The sequence below is a fragment of the Ranitomeya variabilis genome, chromosome 2 (assembly GCF_051348905.1).
Source record: "Ranitomeya variabilis isolate aRanVar5 chromosome 2, aRanVar5.hap1, whole genome shotgun sequence".
Classification (NCBI taxonomy): domain Eukaryota; kingdom Metazoa; phylum Chordata; class Amphibia; order Anura; family Dendrobatidae; genus Ranitomeya; species Ranitomeya variabilis.
The window spans coordinates 27,150,673-27,169,937 of NC_135233.1; the positions used below are offsets into that span (position 1 = coordinate 27,150,673).

The 19,265-nt window shown below is 45.9% G+C and overlaps 1 protein-coding gene across 7 annotated transcripts in view; it reads right to left on the reverse strand.

Moving 5' to 3' along the window:
• LOC143804249 (nuclear RNA export factor 1-like) overlaps nt 1–19,265 on the reverse strand; it is a 93,326-nt gene that overhangs the window by 12,274 nt on the left and 61,787 nt on the right. For all 7 annotated transcript variants that reach the window (XM_077282162.1, XM_077282157.1, XM_077282161.1 and 4 more), the window contains 5 exons: nt 13,996–14,105; nt 13,880–13,916; nt 13,280–13,348; nt 11,890–11,945; nt 11,231–11,338 (listed from right to left, as the gene is read on the reverse strand). In XM_077282162.1, the coding sequence (XP_077138277.1) occupies nt 11,231–11,338; nt 11,890–11,945; nt 13,280–13,348; nt 13,880–13,916; nt 13,996–14,105 (380 nt within the window). The remainder of the gene's footprint in view (nt 1–11,230; nt 11,339–11,889; nt 11,946–13,279; nt 13,349–13,879; nt 13,917–13,995; nt 14,106–19,265) is intronic.

Here is a 19,265-nt window from a genome sequence, read left to right on the forward strand (position 1 = left end):
CAAGCAGGAGACCACGCGCGCACATTTGAAAAGGCCGGCGCGCATAGGACGCCTCCACCTGACTGTCTGACGCTGGCCGGCCTGTACCAGCGTCAGAGAAGACTGCTCACCAATGCCTGGGATCCTCTTCACTGCCGACGCTGGAGAAGACCCGACACACCTCAGCCCTTCATCCTCCCGACCTCCCCCCCCAATCTCAGGGACCTGGGTGAGTCCCAAGATGATTTTTTAATGTATTTACAGCAGTTGCACCTATATAATGTGTATAGACTGCTATATATACGTTATATAGGTGATACTGCTGTATATAATCACTATACCACTAAAATGTATGTATAGCAGCCTATATCTTATATAGGTGACACTGCTACTGATGCGTATATACCTTATATAGGTGACACTGCAGTGTGTGTGTGTATACATACTGTATATACAGTATACTGTACACACACATGTATGTATACACATATATGTACATGTATACACAGCAGTACCACCTATATAAAGTATATACACATAAGTAGCAGTGTTACCTATATAAGATGTAGACTGCTATACATACATTATATAGGTAGTATAGTGATTATATACATCAGTATCACCTATATAATGTATATTTAGTAGTCTATACACATTATATAGGCAATACCGCTACTGATGTGTATATAGGTGATACTGCTGTGTATATATGTCGTTATATAGGCGATACTGGTGTGTGTGTGTGTGTGTACACACACACACGTACATATATACACAACAGTATCACCTATATATAACATATCTACACATCAGTAGCAGTATTGCCTATATAATGTATATAGACTGCTGTATACATGATATATAGGTGATACTATCATTATATACAGCAGTAGCAGTATCGCCTATATATCGTGTATCCAACATTTGCAGTATCACCTGTATAATGTATATACTACTGCATATACGTTGTATAGGTGATACTGCTGTGTATAGCAGCACTATCTATCTGTGTCTAATATATATATATATATATATATATATATATAATTTTATTTTATCAGTTTCATCTATATAATGTGTGTACACCAGTCACAGTATCACATACAATATATAGGTGATACTACAACTATACACATCAGTCGCAGTGTCAACTATATATTGTATATACAGTAGCTTCAATGTGATATATATTCAGCAGTCGCGGTGTCTCCTATGTACATCAGCCTCTGTGTCTCCTACGTGATGTATGCATCATAACATAGTATAATTCTGTCCTAATTACCGTATATTGTAGAGATGTGTGTGTGTGTATATATTTTTTGAATATATATATATATATACAGTATATATACAGTATATATTACATAGAGAGAGAGAGAGTGTAGAGATGTTTGTATAGTATGGCGCTATGTATATATATACAATATATAGTTGACACTGCGACTGATGTGTATAGTTGTAGTATCACCTATATATTGTATGTGATACTGTGACTGGTGTACACACACTATATATACACTGCTGCCACATCTCTACACTATCTACTATATAATTGTCTAAGGGTCACTTCCGTCTGTCTGTCACGGATATTCATTGCTTGCGGCCTCTGTCTGTCATGGAATCCAAGTCGCTGATTGGTCTCACCAGCTGCCTGTCATGGCTGCCGCGACCAATCAGCGACGGGCACAGTCCGATTAGTCCCTCCCTACTCCCCTGCAGTCAATGCCCGGCGCCCGCTCCATATTCCCCGCAGTCACCGCACACAGGGTTAATGCCAGCGGTAACGGAGCGCGTTATGCCGCGGGTAACTCACTCCGCTACCGCCGCTATTAACCCTGTGTGACCAAGTTTTTACTATTGATGCGGCCTATGCAGCGTTAATAGTAGAAAGATCGAATGTTAAAAATAATTTAAAAAAAATAAAAAATCATTATATACTCACCTTCTGCCGCCTTTCCCACTCCTCGCGACGCTCCGGTGACCGGTCCATGCAAGCGGCAGGTTCCGTTGGCAAGGATGGTCTGCGAGAAGGACCTGCCGTGATGTCACGGTCATGTGACCACGACGTCATCACGGGTCCTGAGCGCCTGCGCGAGAAGGACCTGCGATGATGTCACGGTCAAGTGACTGCGACGTCATCACACCCTGGGACCGGAAGCTGCCGCCTGCACGGCACACAGGCGACAAAACTACAAGGGACCCCTCGGAAGGTGAGTATATGTTTATTTTTTATTTTTTAACCTGTGACATACATGGCTGGGCAATATACTACGTAGCTGGGCAATATACTACATGGCTCTGTGGTGTATACTACGTCGCTGTGCAATATACTACGTGGCTCTGTGCTGAATACTATGTCACTGGGCAATATACTACGTCGCTGGGCAATATACTACGTGGCTGGGCAATATGCTACGTGGCTGGGCAATATACTACGTGGCTCTGTGCTGTATACTACATAACTGGGCAATATACTACGTGGCTGGGCAATATACTACGTGGCTCTGTGCTGTATACTACATCGCTGTGCAATATACTATGTGGCTCTGCTGTATACTACATTGCTGTGCAATATACTACGTGGCTCTGTGCTGTATACTACGTGGCTGGGCAATATACTACGTGGCTGGGCAATATACTACGTGGCTGGGCAATATACTATGTGGCTGGGCAATATACTACGTGGCTGGGCAATATACTACGTCACTGGGCAATATACTACGTGGCTGGGCAATATACTACGTGGACATGCATATTCTAGAATACCCGATGCGTTAGAATCGGGTCACCATCTAATATAATATATACACCGCTCTATATTCCTTAACACGGTATATAATATGCCTCTGTGTATATAATAGATTGTAGTATACCGTATAAACTCATGTATAAGCCGAGTTTTTCAGCATATTTTTTTTTGTCCTGAAAACACCCCCCTCGGCTTATACACGAGTCATTGTCCCAGAAAAACAGAGGGGGAGCAGCGAGTCACAGAATATTCCAGTGCCGTGAATATTCATTTCTCTTATAGGGTTCACAGCCACAGCCGCCGGCTTCCAGCACACATCCTACTTACCTTCCCTGCGCTCCCTCGCTGCATCTTGTTCTGGCGCCAGCAGCTCTTCAGACCGAGCGATCATGTGTCTGCCTCTCGTTAAGGTAATGAGTATTCACCCCTCTCCACTCCCATAGGCGTGGGTAAAGGCCGGAGACACACTGGTGCGAGATACGGCTGAGTCTCGCTGGTTAAAAGCAAGCTCTGGCACCGGCACTCCGGAGCGGAGCGTGCGGCTCCATGTATTGCTATGCAGCTGCATGCTCCGCTCCGGAGTGCAGGTGCCACAGCTTGCTTTTAACCAGCGAGACTCGGCCGTATCTCGCAGCAGTGTGTCTCCGGCCTAAATATTCATTATCTTAATGAGTGGGTGACACGTGATCACCCAGCCACAGGAGCTGCTGGCACCAAAACGAGATGCTGCGAGGGCATGCAGGGAAGGTAAGTAGGATGTGTTTTTTTTTTTTTATCGGAACCATGCATACATGAACAAGGACGGAGCCATGCATAAAAGGACGGGGATAAGGAGCCATGCATACAAGGACGAGGATAAGGAGCCATGCATACAAAAATGGGAATAAGAGGCCCATGCATACAAGGACGGGGATAAGGAGTCATGCATACAAGGATGGGGATAAGGAGCTAAGGAGCCCATGCAGACAAGGATGGGGATAAGGAGCCATGCATACAAGGACTGGGATAAGGAGCTCATGCAGACAAGGATGGGGATAAGGAGCCATGCATACAAAGACGGGGATGAGGAGCCATGCGGACGGGGACGGGGGAGCCATGCAGACAAGGATGGGGATGAGGAGCCATGCATACAAGGACTGGGATAAGGAGCAATGCATACAAGGACAGGGATGGGGGGACCATGCATACAAGGACAGGGATGAGGAGCTATGCATACAAGGACGGGGATAAGGAGCCATGCATACAGGGACAGGGGAGCCATGCATACAAGGACGGGGATGTGGGGACAATGCATACCTGGCTTATACTCGACTCAATAAGCTCTCCCAGTTTTTTTCTGGCAAAATTAGGTGCCTCGGCATATACTTGGGTCGACATATACTCAAGTATATACGGTATATTGTGGAGCTGTGTATACTTCTACTGTCCTGCATAAATGGTGTAATTCTCAGTATCTATTCTTATTATGTATGTGTGTGTATCTGTCTATCTATCACTCTGATTAATTGTGAGAAAAGTAGCGTACTCCTTATTGGCCCATGTGGCAACGTTTCGGATCCATAACTGCACATTTCTCTGATATGGAAGTGAAATGTTGCCACATGGACTAATATAGTGTATAAAAAAAAATTGGTTCCATTTTCTTCCACAAAAGTGGTACGATTCTCTTCTCACTTGCTGTCCGTGTGCAGTCGGTTTTTTTTTTCTCAGCAGATGTTGCAGTCTGATACACGGCGAGTCAGACCATTGAGAAGATGGAGAAATTAATTTCTCCGTCTCCTCCACACTTGTGCTGCGAGAGCATTGGAGCACGGACACTCGGATCATGCTCACAGCAGAGCAAGAGCCGGGTATCATTGGCAGATCACATCCAATGCCATATGCTAGTGTTATTCCACCCTAATGAGCACCTGTATTAAAGGGAACCTGTCACCCCCCCGGCGTTTTTAACTAAAAAAGCCACCTTGTGCAGCTGTAATGCTGCATTCTGTGAAGGTGGCTCTTTTAGTTCTGGTCCCTTCCGACGCTGAAGTAATCGTTTTTAGAATTTGCCTGTCATACCTGTAGTTTGTCAGGGGGGCATGTCTTTTCCCCCCTGACACAAATGCCTCCCTCAGTACTCTGTGTGCCAGGCGCCTCCTCCTCTTCCTTCATTAGCGTCTCCAGCTTGCGCTGCCCTTCCAACTTACAACGCAGGCGCCGGGGGCACTAATGAAGGAGAGGAGGAGGCGCCTGGCTCCGGAGCAGATACTGCTGGGCGGCAGGAGGAGCGCTGGTCCCCTGTGAGGGAGATGGCACCTCTGCTGTGAGTCCTCTGCAGAGCGGTCACTGGACGCTGTGCTCCTCAGTCCTCTGCCATCCTATGGGCTCTCCTCATCCCCAGGGTGTCCCTGATGCCTGCCTGCGGTGTAAAGAGCACCATGTAAATGGACCCGTGTTCGATCATGCGCACTGCGGCGCCATTCACATGTGGCTCTTCAAATAACGCCTTTAAGAGAAGTGTTGAAGGGCAGTACAAAGTATAGCAAAATTCACTGATCGGGATGGGGAGTGTTATAGTATGTGGGCTGGTGGGGTTTGTGTGGCAGGGATGTTTTTTTTTGTCCCAGTCCGGCCCTGTGTGTGTGATTATACAGTGTGTGCGTGTCATTATACAGTGAGGCTGTGTGTGAGATTATACAGTGGGGCTGTGCGTGTCATTATACAGTGGGGCTGTGCATGTCATTATACAGTGAGGCTGTGCGTGTCATTATATAGTGGGGCTGTGCCTGTCATTATACAGTGGGGCTGTGCGTGCGTGTGTGTCACTATACAGTGGGGCTGTGTGTGTGTCATTAATTATACAGTAGGGTTGTGTGTGTGTGTGTCATTATACAGTGAGGCTGTGCTTGTCATTATACAGTGGGGTTGTGTGTGTGACTGTCACTGTATACAGTAGGACTGTGTGTTATATATATATATATATATATATATATATATATATATATATATAATATATATTCATTCGCATGCTTGCAGTCACAAGACCACCTGTTCCCGGCACCAGAGAATCCTCACAGTGTGCACGATATGGGGATTCACACACAGTGACTTTAGACATGTAGCTTAAGATCCGACAACCCCTTTAAGGATGGGCCGCGACTCATGGGCCACTGCTGTGTGGTTGCCCCCCAGGCTAAAATTTGCCAGCCAGCCCCTGGTGAGAACCCATGGGTTGGTGACAGGCATCTTTCTTAGCCAGGGAAACCACAGTCTTCTGGGCCAGAACGGAGCCATCAGTATTACAGATGCCCCGTCTTCCCGTATTTTCCTTAGAACTAACGGAGTCAGGGCTATCGGGGGGGGGGGGGGGGGAGGCATATGTTAGCCTGAAGTCCCATGGGATCAAGAGGACATCCACCGCATGTGGGTCTTCTCCGGGGTTTAAAGAACAAAACCACCGCACCTTCCGGTTCCCCCTGTTGGCGAACAGGTCGATGTCCGGGGACCCCACATCTGCACAATCTGGTTGAAGATGGTCTGATTCAAGACCCATTCCCCCTGCCTGAGCTTGTAGTGGCTTAAAAAAAAAAAATCGGCTGACATTCTCCTTCCCTTTTATGTGTAGGGATGTTAACGACAACAGATGAGTTTCAGCCATCTGAAAAATACGATCCGTCACCTCCATCAATGAACTGTATTGTGTTCCCCCCTGGTGGTTATTATAGGCCACAGTTACCCGATTGTCTGAGAACACTCTGATATGACGGCCCTGTAGGGATATAAGGAGCTCTCTTACTGCTCGCTCCACCGCTGACAGCTCTTTTAGGTTAGTTGACGCATCCTGCTCAAGATGTGACCACCCCCCCTGGATCCACACCTCCCCCCATATGCGCCCCCCAACCCTGAATCTATTCAGACCCCTCAAGTTAATAATGGTCCGAAAGGAACCATCCGGTTTCTAAATCTGGAAGAGGGGGTAACAGAACCCCTTCCTCTTTCTGACGTAGGAACGTCTATCAGGACTGCTTTCTGTTAGTTCCTGGACCTCCGATACCAACGCCTGTTCTGTTGGTGAAGAATGAATGGGAGTCAACATAAACCTGTCCGGAGATATTTTCAGGAACTCAAACTTAAGACCTGTACTGATGACGATATGTATCCATGCACTGTCCAAAATTTTTGACCAGGCTGAGCAGAAAGCCGAAAGCCCCCCACCTGGTCCGGCAGTCATTGGGACGGTTTTTTGTGATCCCGGGAGGAACTGAACATGTAGCCTCTACCTTTCTTTTACTGTCCCATCTAGTTTTGTCTCTAGATGATCTCCTATGCCTGGACCACCTCATACAGAAGTCACGCCTATGTGAAGGACCGACCAAGCTCAGGAATCTCTTCTTGCTGTCTCCTGCGTTCTCCAAGAGCTCATCTAATACTGGCCCAAACAGGGGTCCTCCTTCACAAGGGACACTGCACAACTTACACCTTGCTTGAATATCCCCAGGCCAGCACTTCAGCCTCAAGGCCCTGCGTGCCGCATTAGAAAGGGCCGCAGTTCTTGCTGCCTGCCTTACTGAGTCCGCCGAAGCGTCCGATAGAAAAGCTGCCGCCCCCTGAATTATGGAAAAGGAAGACAGGATACTGTCTCTTGATGCCTTTTCCCTAAGCTGTTCCTCCAATCGGTCTAACCAGACCGTTAGCGATCTAGATGTGTAGGTGGCCGCCACTGCTGGTCTAAGGGACCCCGCTGACGTTTCCCAGACGCCCTTTACAAAGACCTCTGCCTTTATCTCCAATGGGTCCTTTAAATTTCCCAAGTCCTCAAACGGCAGTGACACTTTCCTGGATGCTTTAGCAATTGCTGTGTTGAGTTTTGGGGCCTTATCCCACAAGGACGATGCTGATTCCTCAAACGGTTATCTCCTTTTGAAGGCTGGAGGCAGAGATCCTTTCCTCTCATGTGCACACGTCAGGATTTCTTGCAGAAATATCCTGAAGAAAAACGGAAATTTTCTGCAAGAAATCCGCATTTTTTTTGCGTTTTTTCCCCGTTTTTTTCAGCATTTTGCAAGCGTAATTAGCTTGCAGAATGCTAAAGTTTTCCAAGCTATCTGTAGCATCGCTTGGAAAACTGACTGACAGGTTGGTCACACTTGTCAAACATAGTGTTTGACAAGTGTGACCAACTTTTTACTATAGATGCTGCCTATGCAGCATCAATAGTAAAAGATAGAATGTTTAAAAATAATAAAAAAAAATAAAAAAAATGGTTATACTCACCTGCAGACAGCCGATCTCCTCAGCGGCGGCCGTTCCTATAGATGGTGTGTGTGTGCAGGACCTTCGATGACGTCGCGGTCACGTGAGCGGTCACATGAGCGGTCACGCGACCAATCACAAGACCGCAACGTCATCGCAGGTCCTTCACACACACCATCTATAGGAACGGAAGCGGCAGCATGCACCGCTGAGAGGCGGGAAGACTCCGGGGCCATCGAAGGTGAGTATATCACTATTTTTTATTTTAATTCTTTTTTTTTTTTACCAATTCTACCGTGCCCAGTCTGTGGAGGAGAGTCTCCTCTCCTCCACCCTGGGTACCACCCGCACATAATCTGCTTACTTCCCGCATGGTGTGCACAGCCCCATGCGGAAAGTAAGCAGATCAATGCATTCCTAGGTGTGCGGAATCCCCGCAATTCCGCAAATTTAATGAACATGTTGCGCTTTTTTCCGCGAAGCGATTTTTTCGCGGAAAAAAATGCAACATTTGCACAAGAAATGCGGAATACACTGTAAATAATAGGAGGCATATGTAAGCGTTTTATTTGCGTTTTTATAGCGAAAAAACGAGAAAAAAATGCGAAAAATGCTGAACGTGTGCACATGGCCTCAGGCTTCTGCCATTCCGAGCAATCAATGCACTGATCTTATCATTAAGTGGGAAGGATCTACGAACTTTCTGATCTAAACCCCTGAACATTACATCCTGCATTGACTTTTCTGGCCGGGGTTCTACAATACCCATTGTGTTATTAACCGCCTTTACTAGCTGGTCCACTTGGTCAAGCGGAACGCAGGAACGGTCTGACTGGGCCTCTGAAAGATGAGGAATCCTCCATGAAGTGGACGAATCAGAGACATTCTCTCCTGAATCACTCTCAGACCTTGACACCGGAGACCTGGGTCTTCTCTCTTTAAGGGGCATCTCCTGGTAAAGAGATCTCACAGAACCCCTGACCTCTGCTCTAACCATCTCCCTCAACATGAAAGCAAAGTCTGGAGCCTCCTCCGCCACCAACTGTTGGATGCAAGGCAGGCATAGCTTTCTCACATGGTGGTCTGTTAGCGGAACGCCACAAACGGCACACTCCCTGTGTTTGGCCTTAGAAGTACACTTCTTCCCCCAATAAAATATGGAGAGACAAGGGGAGAACTACATCACCAAGCGAACTTTCCCGGAGATCAATTACCAGTGACATGTAACAGAATGGTACCGTAATCCTTGGGGTCCTCTCTTAGCTGAAGGATCCTCCTTATGGGCTGGAGACTTGTCCAGTCCACTCTTCTGACTGGCTCTCGAGCCACCACTACGACGACGAGCTGTGACACTATGTGATTGCTGCTGGGTAGCCCCCCCCCCTGACCCCGTACTGACCAATCAGCCCCCAGCATCGACGCGCCATCCACTGCCCCGGAACGCTCCCCCCTTTTCCTCGTCGCAGGCAACCATCTTTCCAGGTGACCCCAACGCATCATAGGGGCGTGCCCGGCCGCGTCACCAAGGCCCGCCCGCGGTACTCACTGCGCATGTCCCCCGACCGCGTCACCAGGGCTCCGCCCCACCCCCGTCACCGAGGACGTGACCCGCCCGTGTCATCAGTGCGCGCCGGAATTCCCGCACCGCACACGTCCACCGGAGCCCCCGAACGGGGACCGAGGAACACAAAGGCGGGCCCAGGAGACAGACCCACTGCAGCCTCTACTTGCCTGCACCTGCGGCAACGGACCATCCCCAAGTCTGCTCTCCTTCCCGGAGGCCGCTTCTTCTGCTGACGCCTACACATGCAGTTCCTCTGCAGTGTGGCGCTTCCAGCACACCGGACAGGCCGAGGCAGAGGACCCCCGCTACCTGAGCCGACCTGCCAGGCCTGGGTACAACTTCTATATTCCACCTTCTTCAAAAGGTATATCTGAAGAGGTTCGCCTGCCAGGGACAGGAAACCAACTGATGCGGGAGAAAAGTGCCGCCCATTTATGTCTGTAGGTTTCCTGTCCCTGAAGGGCAGATCCCCTCACTCGAGGTGCTGTCATGGGAGACCGAATAAATCTGTTCTTACATCCAAAGTAAAAAAAAAATATATAATATATATCATAGGTGCTGTTTTGTGCTGCCATTCAGTAGGGTCCAGGCCCTGAAACCCCCACCGAACAGTGAAATTGCAGCCCTGTAGTACAAGCTTATTAGTAACTCGGAGTCTGTAAACAACACTGTACACAATTCAGAGTATTGTTTTGACTGATCGGTGGGGGTCTCAGGACAAAGACCGCCCTTTTTGATACAGGTGCAGAATTTGTTAAGGTACCTTCACACGAAACGACATCGCTAGCGATCCGTGACGTTGCAGCGTCCTGGCTAGCGATATCGTTGTGTCTGACACGCAGCAGCGATCAGGATCCTGCTGTGATATCGCTGGTCGCTGAATAAAGTCCAGAACTTTATTTGGTCGTCCGATCGCTGTGTATCGTCGTGTTTGAAAGCAAAAGCAACTATACCCAGCGATGTTTTACAATGGTAACCAGGGTAAACATCGGGTTACCAAGCGCAGGGCCGCGCTTAGTAACCCGATGTTTACCCTGGTTACCAGCGTAAAAGTAAAAAAACCAAACAGCACATACTTACATGCGTCCCCCAGCGTCTGCTTCCTGACACTTACTGAGCGCCGGCCCTAAAGTGAAAGTGAAAGCAGAGCGGTGACGTCACCGCTGTGCTGTTAGAGCCGGAGCTCAGTCAGTGTCAGGAAGCAGACGCTGGGGGACGCGCAGGTGAGCATGTACTGTTTGTTTTTTTTACTTTTACGCTGGTAACCAGGGTAAACATCGGGTTACTAAGCGCGGCCCTGCGCTTAGCAACCCGATGTTTACCCTGGTTACCCGGGGACCTCGGCATCGTTGGTCGCTGGAGAGCGGTCTGTGTGACAGCTCTCCAGCGATCAAACAGCGACGCTGCAGCGATCAGCATCGTTGTCGCTATCGCTGCAGCGTCGCTTCGTGTGAAGGTACCTTTAGTGTATCTGAATCCTCCTTTTTTCAGTAGGGATCTTTCCATTCGCAGACAGCACGCAAATGGCAATGAAATTTAAAACCATGTAAATGAGAAAGTTGCAGAACTTTGATTAAACTATTTATAATTATAAGTCATCTACTAAATGGAAAAAAAAAATCTATGTAACGAATAGACACCGCAATGTAAGCGGAGGTCACATCATGACAATATATGGCCCCGATGCTACCAGGAACACCCACCAGGTTCTTGGATAGAAGGCTTTGGGGAGACTAAACGAGCAGCAGCAATTCTCGTGATACAGAGGCAGGAGGGCCTTGCGGTCATCAGAATCATACACAGTGAAGTACCTCAAAGAAAAAACGACATAAATAATGTAATAACGTATCAGAATAAAGACCAATTTATTATTGAGTTCAATTGAGGTTGTAAAAATGTATATGCAATGAGCTCCCCCTAGTGGTGACTGTATAAATCTGTATGTAGTGAGCTCCCCCTAGTGGTGTCTGCATATATCTGTATGTAGTGAGCTCCCTCTAGTGGTGACTGTATAAATCTGTATGTAGTGAGCTCCTCCTAGTGGTGTCTGCATATATCTGTATGTAGTGAGCTCCCCCTAGTGGTGGCTGTATAAATCTGTATGTAGTGAGCTCCCTCTAGTGGTGGCTGTGTAAATCTGTATGTAGTGAGCTCCCTCTAGTGATGGCCATATAAATCTGTATGTAGTGAGCTCCTCCTAGTGGTGGAATTTTATCATCGTATGCATATTAGCGGGGTATTTGTATCCCTGATCTGAATCAGCATACATTGAGAACCTTTGTTAGGACCCATTCTGACCACTGATCATTACAATGTACACAATGTTTTCAAAGATTAATTGAGACACATCACACACACTTACTTGTGCAGAAACTTTGCCAGGAAAGTTTTGATCTCGCTGTTAACAAAAAAGCCTCCCTAGGAGAGAACACACGTCATGTTAATATCACTGACAACCTGACAGGACGGCGTATTCTCTTCACTGACCCTTTACTTTCTAGTAGCATTATGTTCTATAACTCCAGTAATCAGGGGAGCCGCTCTCACACTTTCCTGCTGGTTCGTGTCTTGGCCGTCCATGCTGCACTGCAGGATGTGTAGTGTTCACAGCAGGCACTGTAATGTGCTCAGCACAATTCTGAACGCAGCTTTGGATGTGACTATAGCATCTGTGCGGGAGGCCTAAAACTGGGTGAGGAACAGCTAAACTCTGCTACAAAGGTGATGTTGTGGAAGACAGTTTCATGTCACAGCATGGTAAGAGTGAGCACAGCAACAAGACACCAGGTAGTTACACTGCATCATCCAGGTCTCTCCCAGGTCAGTGCACCTAGACTTCGTGCGGTTATGAAGGCGATGGCCGGTCACCAAACACTGATTTACATTTCTCTTTTGTTCATTCACTTTACATTTTGTTAATTGATAAAAATTAAGTTATTAACACCTCTCTTTCTGAAAACTTCTTACTCTACAGCATTTTTTCCCACCTAAAACTTTTGCACAGTGACCCCCCTTTCCCCACTCCAACACTTTACTACTTTATACCTAACCAATAATATAAAGGGTTCACCAATCTCATACAGTCAAAGGAATTTCAGGTTTTGGGGGAAAAAAAACAACTAATCCACAACATCATTAAAAAAAAACAAAAAAAAACCCATAAAAACAAAGAAACTGTTTCACTCATCCTCACTAGGTCCGGCACTCAGTCTCCGCTGCGCGTTTTGGTCTCTGTTATTATCTGCAGAGCTGCCATCACCACAGCCAGAAACTGAGCTCAGCCCAAGGTGACGGCACAAGAAACTCAGAGCCAAACCCTGGTGACGTGACGTCAGCACTGCAGACAATAATAGGCACTTGAGGCAGCGGCGGAGACTCAGTGCTGGACCAGGGGATGGCGAGTAAAGGACAGTTTTTGGGGATTTTTTTTTTTTTTTTAAACTTCAGCCGGGGGGAACTGGACTTTCCAAAACTGGAAAATCCCTTTAAGGTATATCCATATAATGTCCCATTGGGACAACACCTTTAAAAGGGGTTATTTGAAGAACTTCACCAAGGCACCAGAATAAAGCGGTGCTGCTGATGTTATGACCCAGATATAATGAACAGGACAGGTGGGCGATACCTGCCCATCCATAGTGCATGCGTATCGCTAGGTCTGCGGACCCCAATGTCATCAGCACCGCTAACTTCCGATGTGGAGGTGAACGGCTCCGGATAACCCCTTTAAGTGAATGAAGAATACGACTAACCTTCGCCTGGGGAAGAGGTTTGGGTTTTTCTTGCTCAAAAAATAGATTCTTTTTAAAAAAACGTCCGTCCTGCAAGAATGGAGACAGCGGATATAATACAGGACAGGAAAGGCGACTGGTTAGAATAGAGGCTCGCAGGGGGAAAGTTATAAAGCTGGGGTATAGGCAATAGCACAACCTGTGCAAGATGGGACTATCCCTTTAAAGGCAAAGAGCCAGCCTATCTGCAAGATCCTATCCCAATATATAGTAGATGTAATAATAAAAATATAAGCAACTATTTCCAATTAGAAATGTAGTACAGTTCTTCTGATTCACTATGTCACTTACCCCATGTGCAGGCCATTGCAGGAGCTTAGGTATCCATGTCATATAGTGACAGTTAGCGGTTGGTGGTCGTAACCATGGATACCTAATGCCCTGCACATGGGGTAAGCAACATAGCTAATCAGAAGAACTACACTACATTTCTAACAGGAGGTATTTGCGAATATTATTATTCTTACACCTACTACATATTAGGATAGGATCTTGGAGATGGAAATATCCCTTTTTTAGGATCCAGTTGCTGTGCTACAGTCTTCCTAGGTGTATACTTACTAGTTTTTCAATGGAAGGAAAGTGACAAGTTACCAATCTGTGGGAAAAAAAGGAAAAAGCAATGAATGCGTGATTGGCATTTGTTTAGTAATGTAATAACTGAGAAGTGCCGATACCTGTAGTAGGCGGAGGAGGTTTCCACCGCCCTGTGCAGAGGATTTCCTTCCAGCCACAGCTCCCTCAGCTCCAGGTTGTGGATCAGATCCAGCTCCTGAACATTGCAAAGCTAAAAACGACATGTGGAGGTCACGTGCTGCCATGAAACAGGGATCCTTGGCATTTTTCGCTTTTTTTCTCTCCTTCTTTCACGAGACACAAACCCATTTTATTTTTCCATCTATATGACTTGGTTTTTTTTTCCAGGACGAGTTCTACTGTTGTATGACACCATTCATTTTACCATATCATGCAGTGAAAAACCAGAGAGAAAAAATTCCACATGGTGGAAATAAAAAAAAAAAAAAGAAGATGAATATTCCGTCATGATTTTTTATGTTTTGTTTTTATTGTGCTAAAAATTACCTGCCAACATGATTTATAGGATCAGTATCTATTACGGCAATACCAAACTTGTGTAGTTTTATTTTATTTATATTTTTACATTTAAGTGATTAAAAAAATTCAGGAATATATAATAAAAAAAAAAAGTTTTTGCTTCTGTTGCCATTTTCTGAGACTTGTAACTTTTTCTGTCATTGGGGCTAGCTGAGTGTTTTGTGTTTCTATTAATACTATTTCGATTTTTTTATTGCATTTTTGAGTATGGTGATCAAAAAGCGAATAAATATATAAATAATATATATATATATATATATATATATATATATATATATATATATATATATATATAATGTATACACACACACACACAGTACAGAGCAAAAGTTTTTCTGCATTTTCATAACTATGAAAATTGTAAATTCACACTGAAGGCATCAAAGCTATGAATTAACACATGTAGAATTATACACTTAACAAAAAAGTGTGAAACAACTGAAATGGGGATTTTTGTGTACTCACCGTAAAATCCTTTTCTCCTAGCCAATCGTTGGGGGACACAGACTGTGAGTGTATGCTGCCACTAGGAGGCTGACACTAAGTTGAAACAATAAAAAGTTCGCTCCTCCTCTGCAGTATAAACCCTCCAGCTGGCTCCCAGAGAACCAGTTCAGTGCAAAAAACAGTAGGAGATCATTAACTTAATATCAGATTAAAGAAAAAAACAAGCGGAAGCCAAAAGATTAACAGGGTGGGTGCTGTGTCCCCCAATCATTGGCTCAGAGAAAAGGATTTTACGGTGAGTACTCACATAAGTCACCATTTCTCCAAGCCAATCATTGGGGGACACAAACCATGGGACGTCCCAAAGCGGTCCATGAGTGGGGAACAACATAATAGATCGACCCCCATGTCCCAACTGACTAAAGTTGTGCTACTGCCGCTTGCAGACTACATCTGCGAAGGGCTGCATGTGCAGAAGTCTGAGCGCATAGGCTGTACCAAGTCGCAGCCTTGCAGAACTGTTCTGTCGACACCCAATGCCGAATGGCTCAAAAAAAGCATCCACCGACCGAGTAAAGTGTGCCTTAATCCCCGCTGGGATAGGCTCATCTCTGATGCGGTAGGACTTTTGAATAGCTCAAGCGAATCCATTTGGCATTGTGGCCCCGAAGCGGCTAAACCCTGCCTGAGACCCTCAGGAAACACAAATAGGGCGTCCGACCTACTGAAGGACACCGTCTTCGAGACGCACCTTCTGAGAGCCCTTACTACGTCCAGGGCGTGAAGAACTCATTCCACCCAATGTACCAGTGCTGGACAAAAAAAAGAGAGAAGGATTAAGTCCTCGATAAAGGTGGAAAGACAAGATTACCCTGGAAAACAGAGAACATAGACGATTCGATGACCACCTTGTAATGGGGGAAAATCAGGAAAGGAACTCGTCCGGACAGAGTGGCTAGCTCTAAGACTTGTCTAATAAACAGCACTGCGACAAGAAAAAGAAGACGTTCAGAGACATCCTGCAACGGTTCGAAAAGACTTCTGCTAAAAAAGCACCTGGGACCAATATAAGGTCCCAGGACTCTAAAGGCATACTACAGGGGAATACCACATGGGAGACTCACTGAAGGAAAATGCTCACTTACAGAATGGAAGTAAGCCTGCACTGGAATAAAACAGGTAAGGCTAAGATCTGGCCTTTGAGAGAAAGCGAGAGAGAAAGAGAGCTGAGCGCCAAACCTGATTCAGATCAGTCTGCAGAAATTCCCAAAGGAGGAACAGAGGGAACAGAGCAGGCACGACGACGTCCGCGGCGCTTGCCCAGCTAGCTGATGCAGGCTTCCCAAGGCTAATCATGGTGGGAAACCCGATGATAGAACCCAGCTTGAGATCGCTCAAGGCTTCAACGGCCAAGCCATTAAACACACGGCCCCCGAGTTCTCATGACAAAACGGACGTTGGCAGAGCAGATCGGGATGATCCGGCAGACACCACGTGACATTGGCGACTATCTGAACTAAATCTCCATATCACGCCCAGCGTGGCCAACCTAGGCACCAAGGATTACTGGAGTCCCCTCCGCTTAGATCTTCCTGATGACCCTCAGAAGTAAAGAAAGCGGTGAAAATAAATAAATAAATTAATATATATACAGAAGACTAAACTGAAGCCACGGGGAATGCACTTTGATGGTCTAGGGATCCCGAGACAGAGTTGTGAAGTAGAGTATCTTGGCGTTCAAATTTGAAGCCATCAGATCCACGTCCGGAGTCCTTAAACGAATACCTAATGTCCACCCTGCTGAGGGTATCCCCTTTAATAATTGATACATGCGACAGCCGTGGCTTTGTCCGATTGAATTCGGATGGGGTGACCCACTAGGAGATAATGGAACTGCTGCAGGGCTATCCTGATTGCTCAGATTTTTCGGACATTAATCGGAAGGCTCGCCTCCCGAGTTGACCTGAGCCATGAGGTGACGAAGACTGCTCCCCAGCCAAGGAGACTGGCATTGGTAGTCACCACTAACTATTAGAGCCAATAAACCAGGAGATTTTCCCTGGAAGAGAGAAGACCTCAATGTCCACCATCTGAAAGGCTGCCTGACCTAGTGGGGCAAGCGGCACTGGCGATTGAGGAAGAACGGGTTCATGCTGCAGGGGATGGAGATGCAGCTGAGCGAAAAGAGATTGCTTCTGTTGCTGCCACCATTTCTCCCCAGTGCACTCATGGCAAACCGGATAGAATGACGGGATGAGTGGTTAAGTGCGCGGACTCCTTGTTTAACCCCTTCATGACCTTGCCGTTTTTTGCAATTCTGACCAGTGTCCCTTTATGAGGTAATAACTCGGGAACGCTTCAACGAATCCTAGCGATTCTGAGATTGTTTTTTCGTGACATATTGGGCTTCATGTTAGTGGTAAATTTAGGTCGATAATTTCTGAGTTTATTTGTGAAAAAAATTGGAAATTTGGCAAAAATTTTGAAAATTTCGCAATTTTCACATTTTGAAGTTTTATTCTGTTAAACTAGAGAGTTATGTGACACAAAATAGTTAATAAATAACATTTCCCACATGTCTACTTTACATCAGCACAATTTTGGAAACAAATTTTTTTTTTGCTAGGAAGTTATAAGGGTTAAAATTTGACCAGTGATTTCTCATTTTTACAACAAAATTTACAAAACCATTTTTTTTAGGGACCACCTCACATTTGAAGTCAGTTTGAGGGTTCTATATGGCTGAAAATACCCCAAAGTGACACCATTCTAAAAACTGCACCCCTCAAGGTGCTCAAAACCACATTCAAAAAGTTTATTAACCCTTCAGGTGTTTCACAGCAGCAGAAGCAACATGGAAGTAAAAAATGAACATTTAACTTTTTAGTCACAAAAATGATCTTTTAGCGAAATTTTCTCTATTTTCCCAAGGGTAAAAGGAGAAACTGGACCACGAACATTGTTGTCCAATTTGTTCTGAGTACGCTGATACCTCATATGTGGGGGTAAACCACTGTTTGGGCGCACGGCAGGGCTCGGAAGGGAAGGAGCGCCATTTGACTTTTTCAATGAAAAATTATCTCCATCGCTAGCAGACACCATGTCACGTTTGGAGAGCCCCTGTGTGCCTAAACATTGGAGCTCCCCCACAAGTGACCCCATTTTGGAAACTAGACCCCCCAAGGAACTTATCTAGAAGCATAGTGAGCACTTTAAACTCTCAGGTGCTTCACAAATTGATCCGTAAAAATGAAAAAGTACTTTTTTTTCACACAAAATTTCTTTTAGCCTCAATTTTTTCATTTTCACATGGGCAACAGGATAAAATGGATCCTAAAATTTGTTGGGCAATTTCTCCTGAGTACGCCGATACCTCATATGTGGGGGTAAACCACTGTTTGGGTGCACGGCAAGGCTCGGAAGGGGAGGCGTGCCATTTGACTTTTTGAATGGAAAATTAGCTCCAATCATTAGCGGACACCATGTCGCGTTTGGAGAGCCTCTGTGTGCCTAAACATTGGAGCTCCCCTACAAGTGACCCCATTTTGGAAATTAGACCCCCCAAGGAACTTATCTAGATGCATAGTGAGCACTTATAACCCCCAGGTGCTTTACAGAAGTTTATAACGCAGAGCCGTGAAAATAAAAAATAATTTTTCTTTCCTTAAAAATGATTTTTAGCCCAGAATTTTTTATTTTCCCAAGGGTAATAGGAGAAATTGGACCCCAAATGTTGTTGTCCAGTTTGTCCTGAGTAGGATGATACCCCATATGTGGGGGTAAACCACTGTTTGGGCGCACCGCAGGGCTCGGAAGGGAAGGCACGCCATTTGGCTTTTTGAATGGAAAATTAGCTCCAATCATTAGCGGACACCATGTCGCGTTTGGAGAGCCCCTGTGTGCCTAAACATTGGAGCTCCCGCACAAGTGACCCCATTTTGGAAACTAGACCTCCGAAGGAACTAATCTAGATGTGTGGTGAGCACTTTGAACCCCCAAGTGCTTCACAGAAGTTTATAACGCAGAGCCATGAAAATAAAAAATAATTTTTCTTTTCTCAAAAATGATTTTTTAGCCCACATTTTTTTATTTTCCCAAGGGTAAAAGGAGAAATTGGACCCCAAAAGTTGTTGTCCAGTTTTTCCTGAGTACGCTGATACCCCATATGTGGGGGTAAACCACTGTTTTGGCACACGTCGGGGTTTGGAAGGGAAGTAGTGACGTTTTAAAATGCAGACTTTGATGGAATGCTCTGCGGGCGTCAGGTTGCGTTTGCAGAGCCCCTGATGTGCTTAAACAATAGGAACTCCCCACAAGTGACTCCATTTTGGAAACTAGACCCCCAAGGGAACTTATCTAGATGTGTGGTGAGCACTTTGAACCC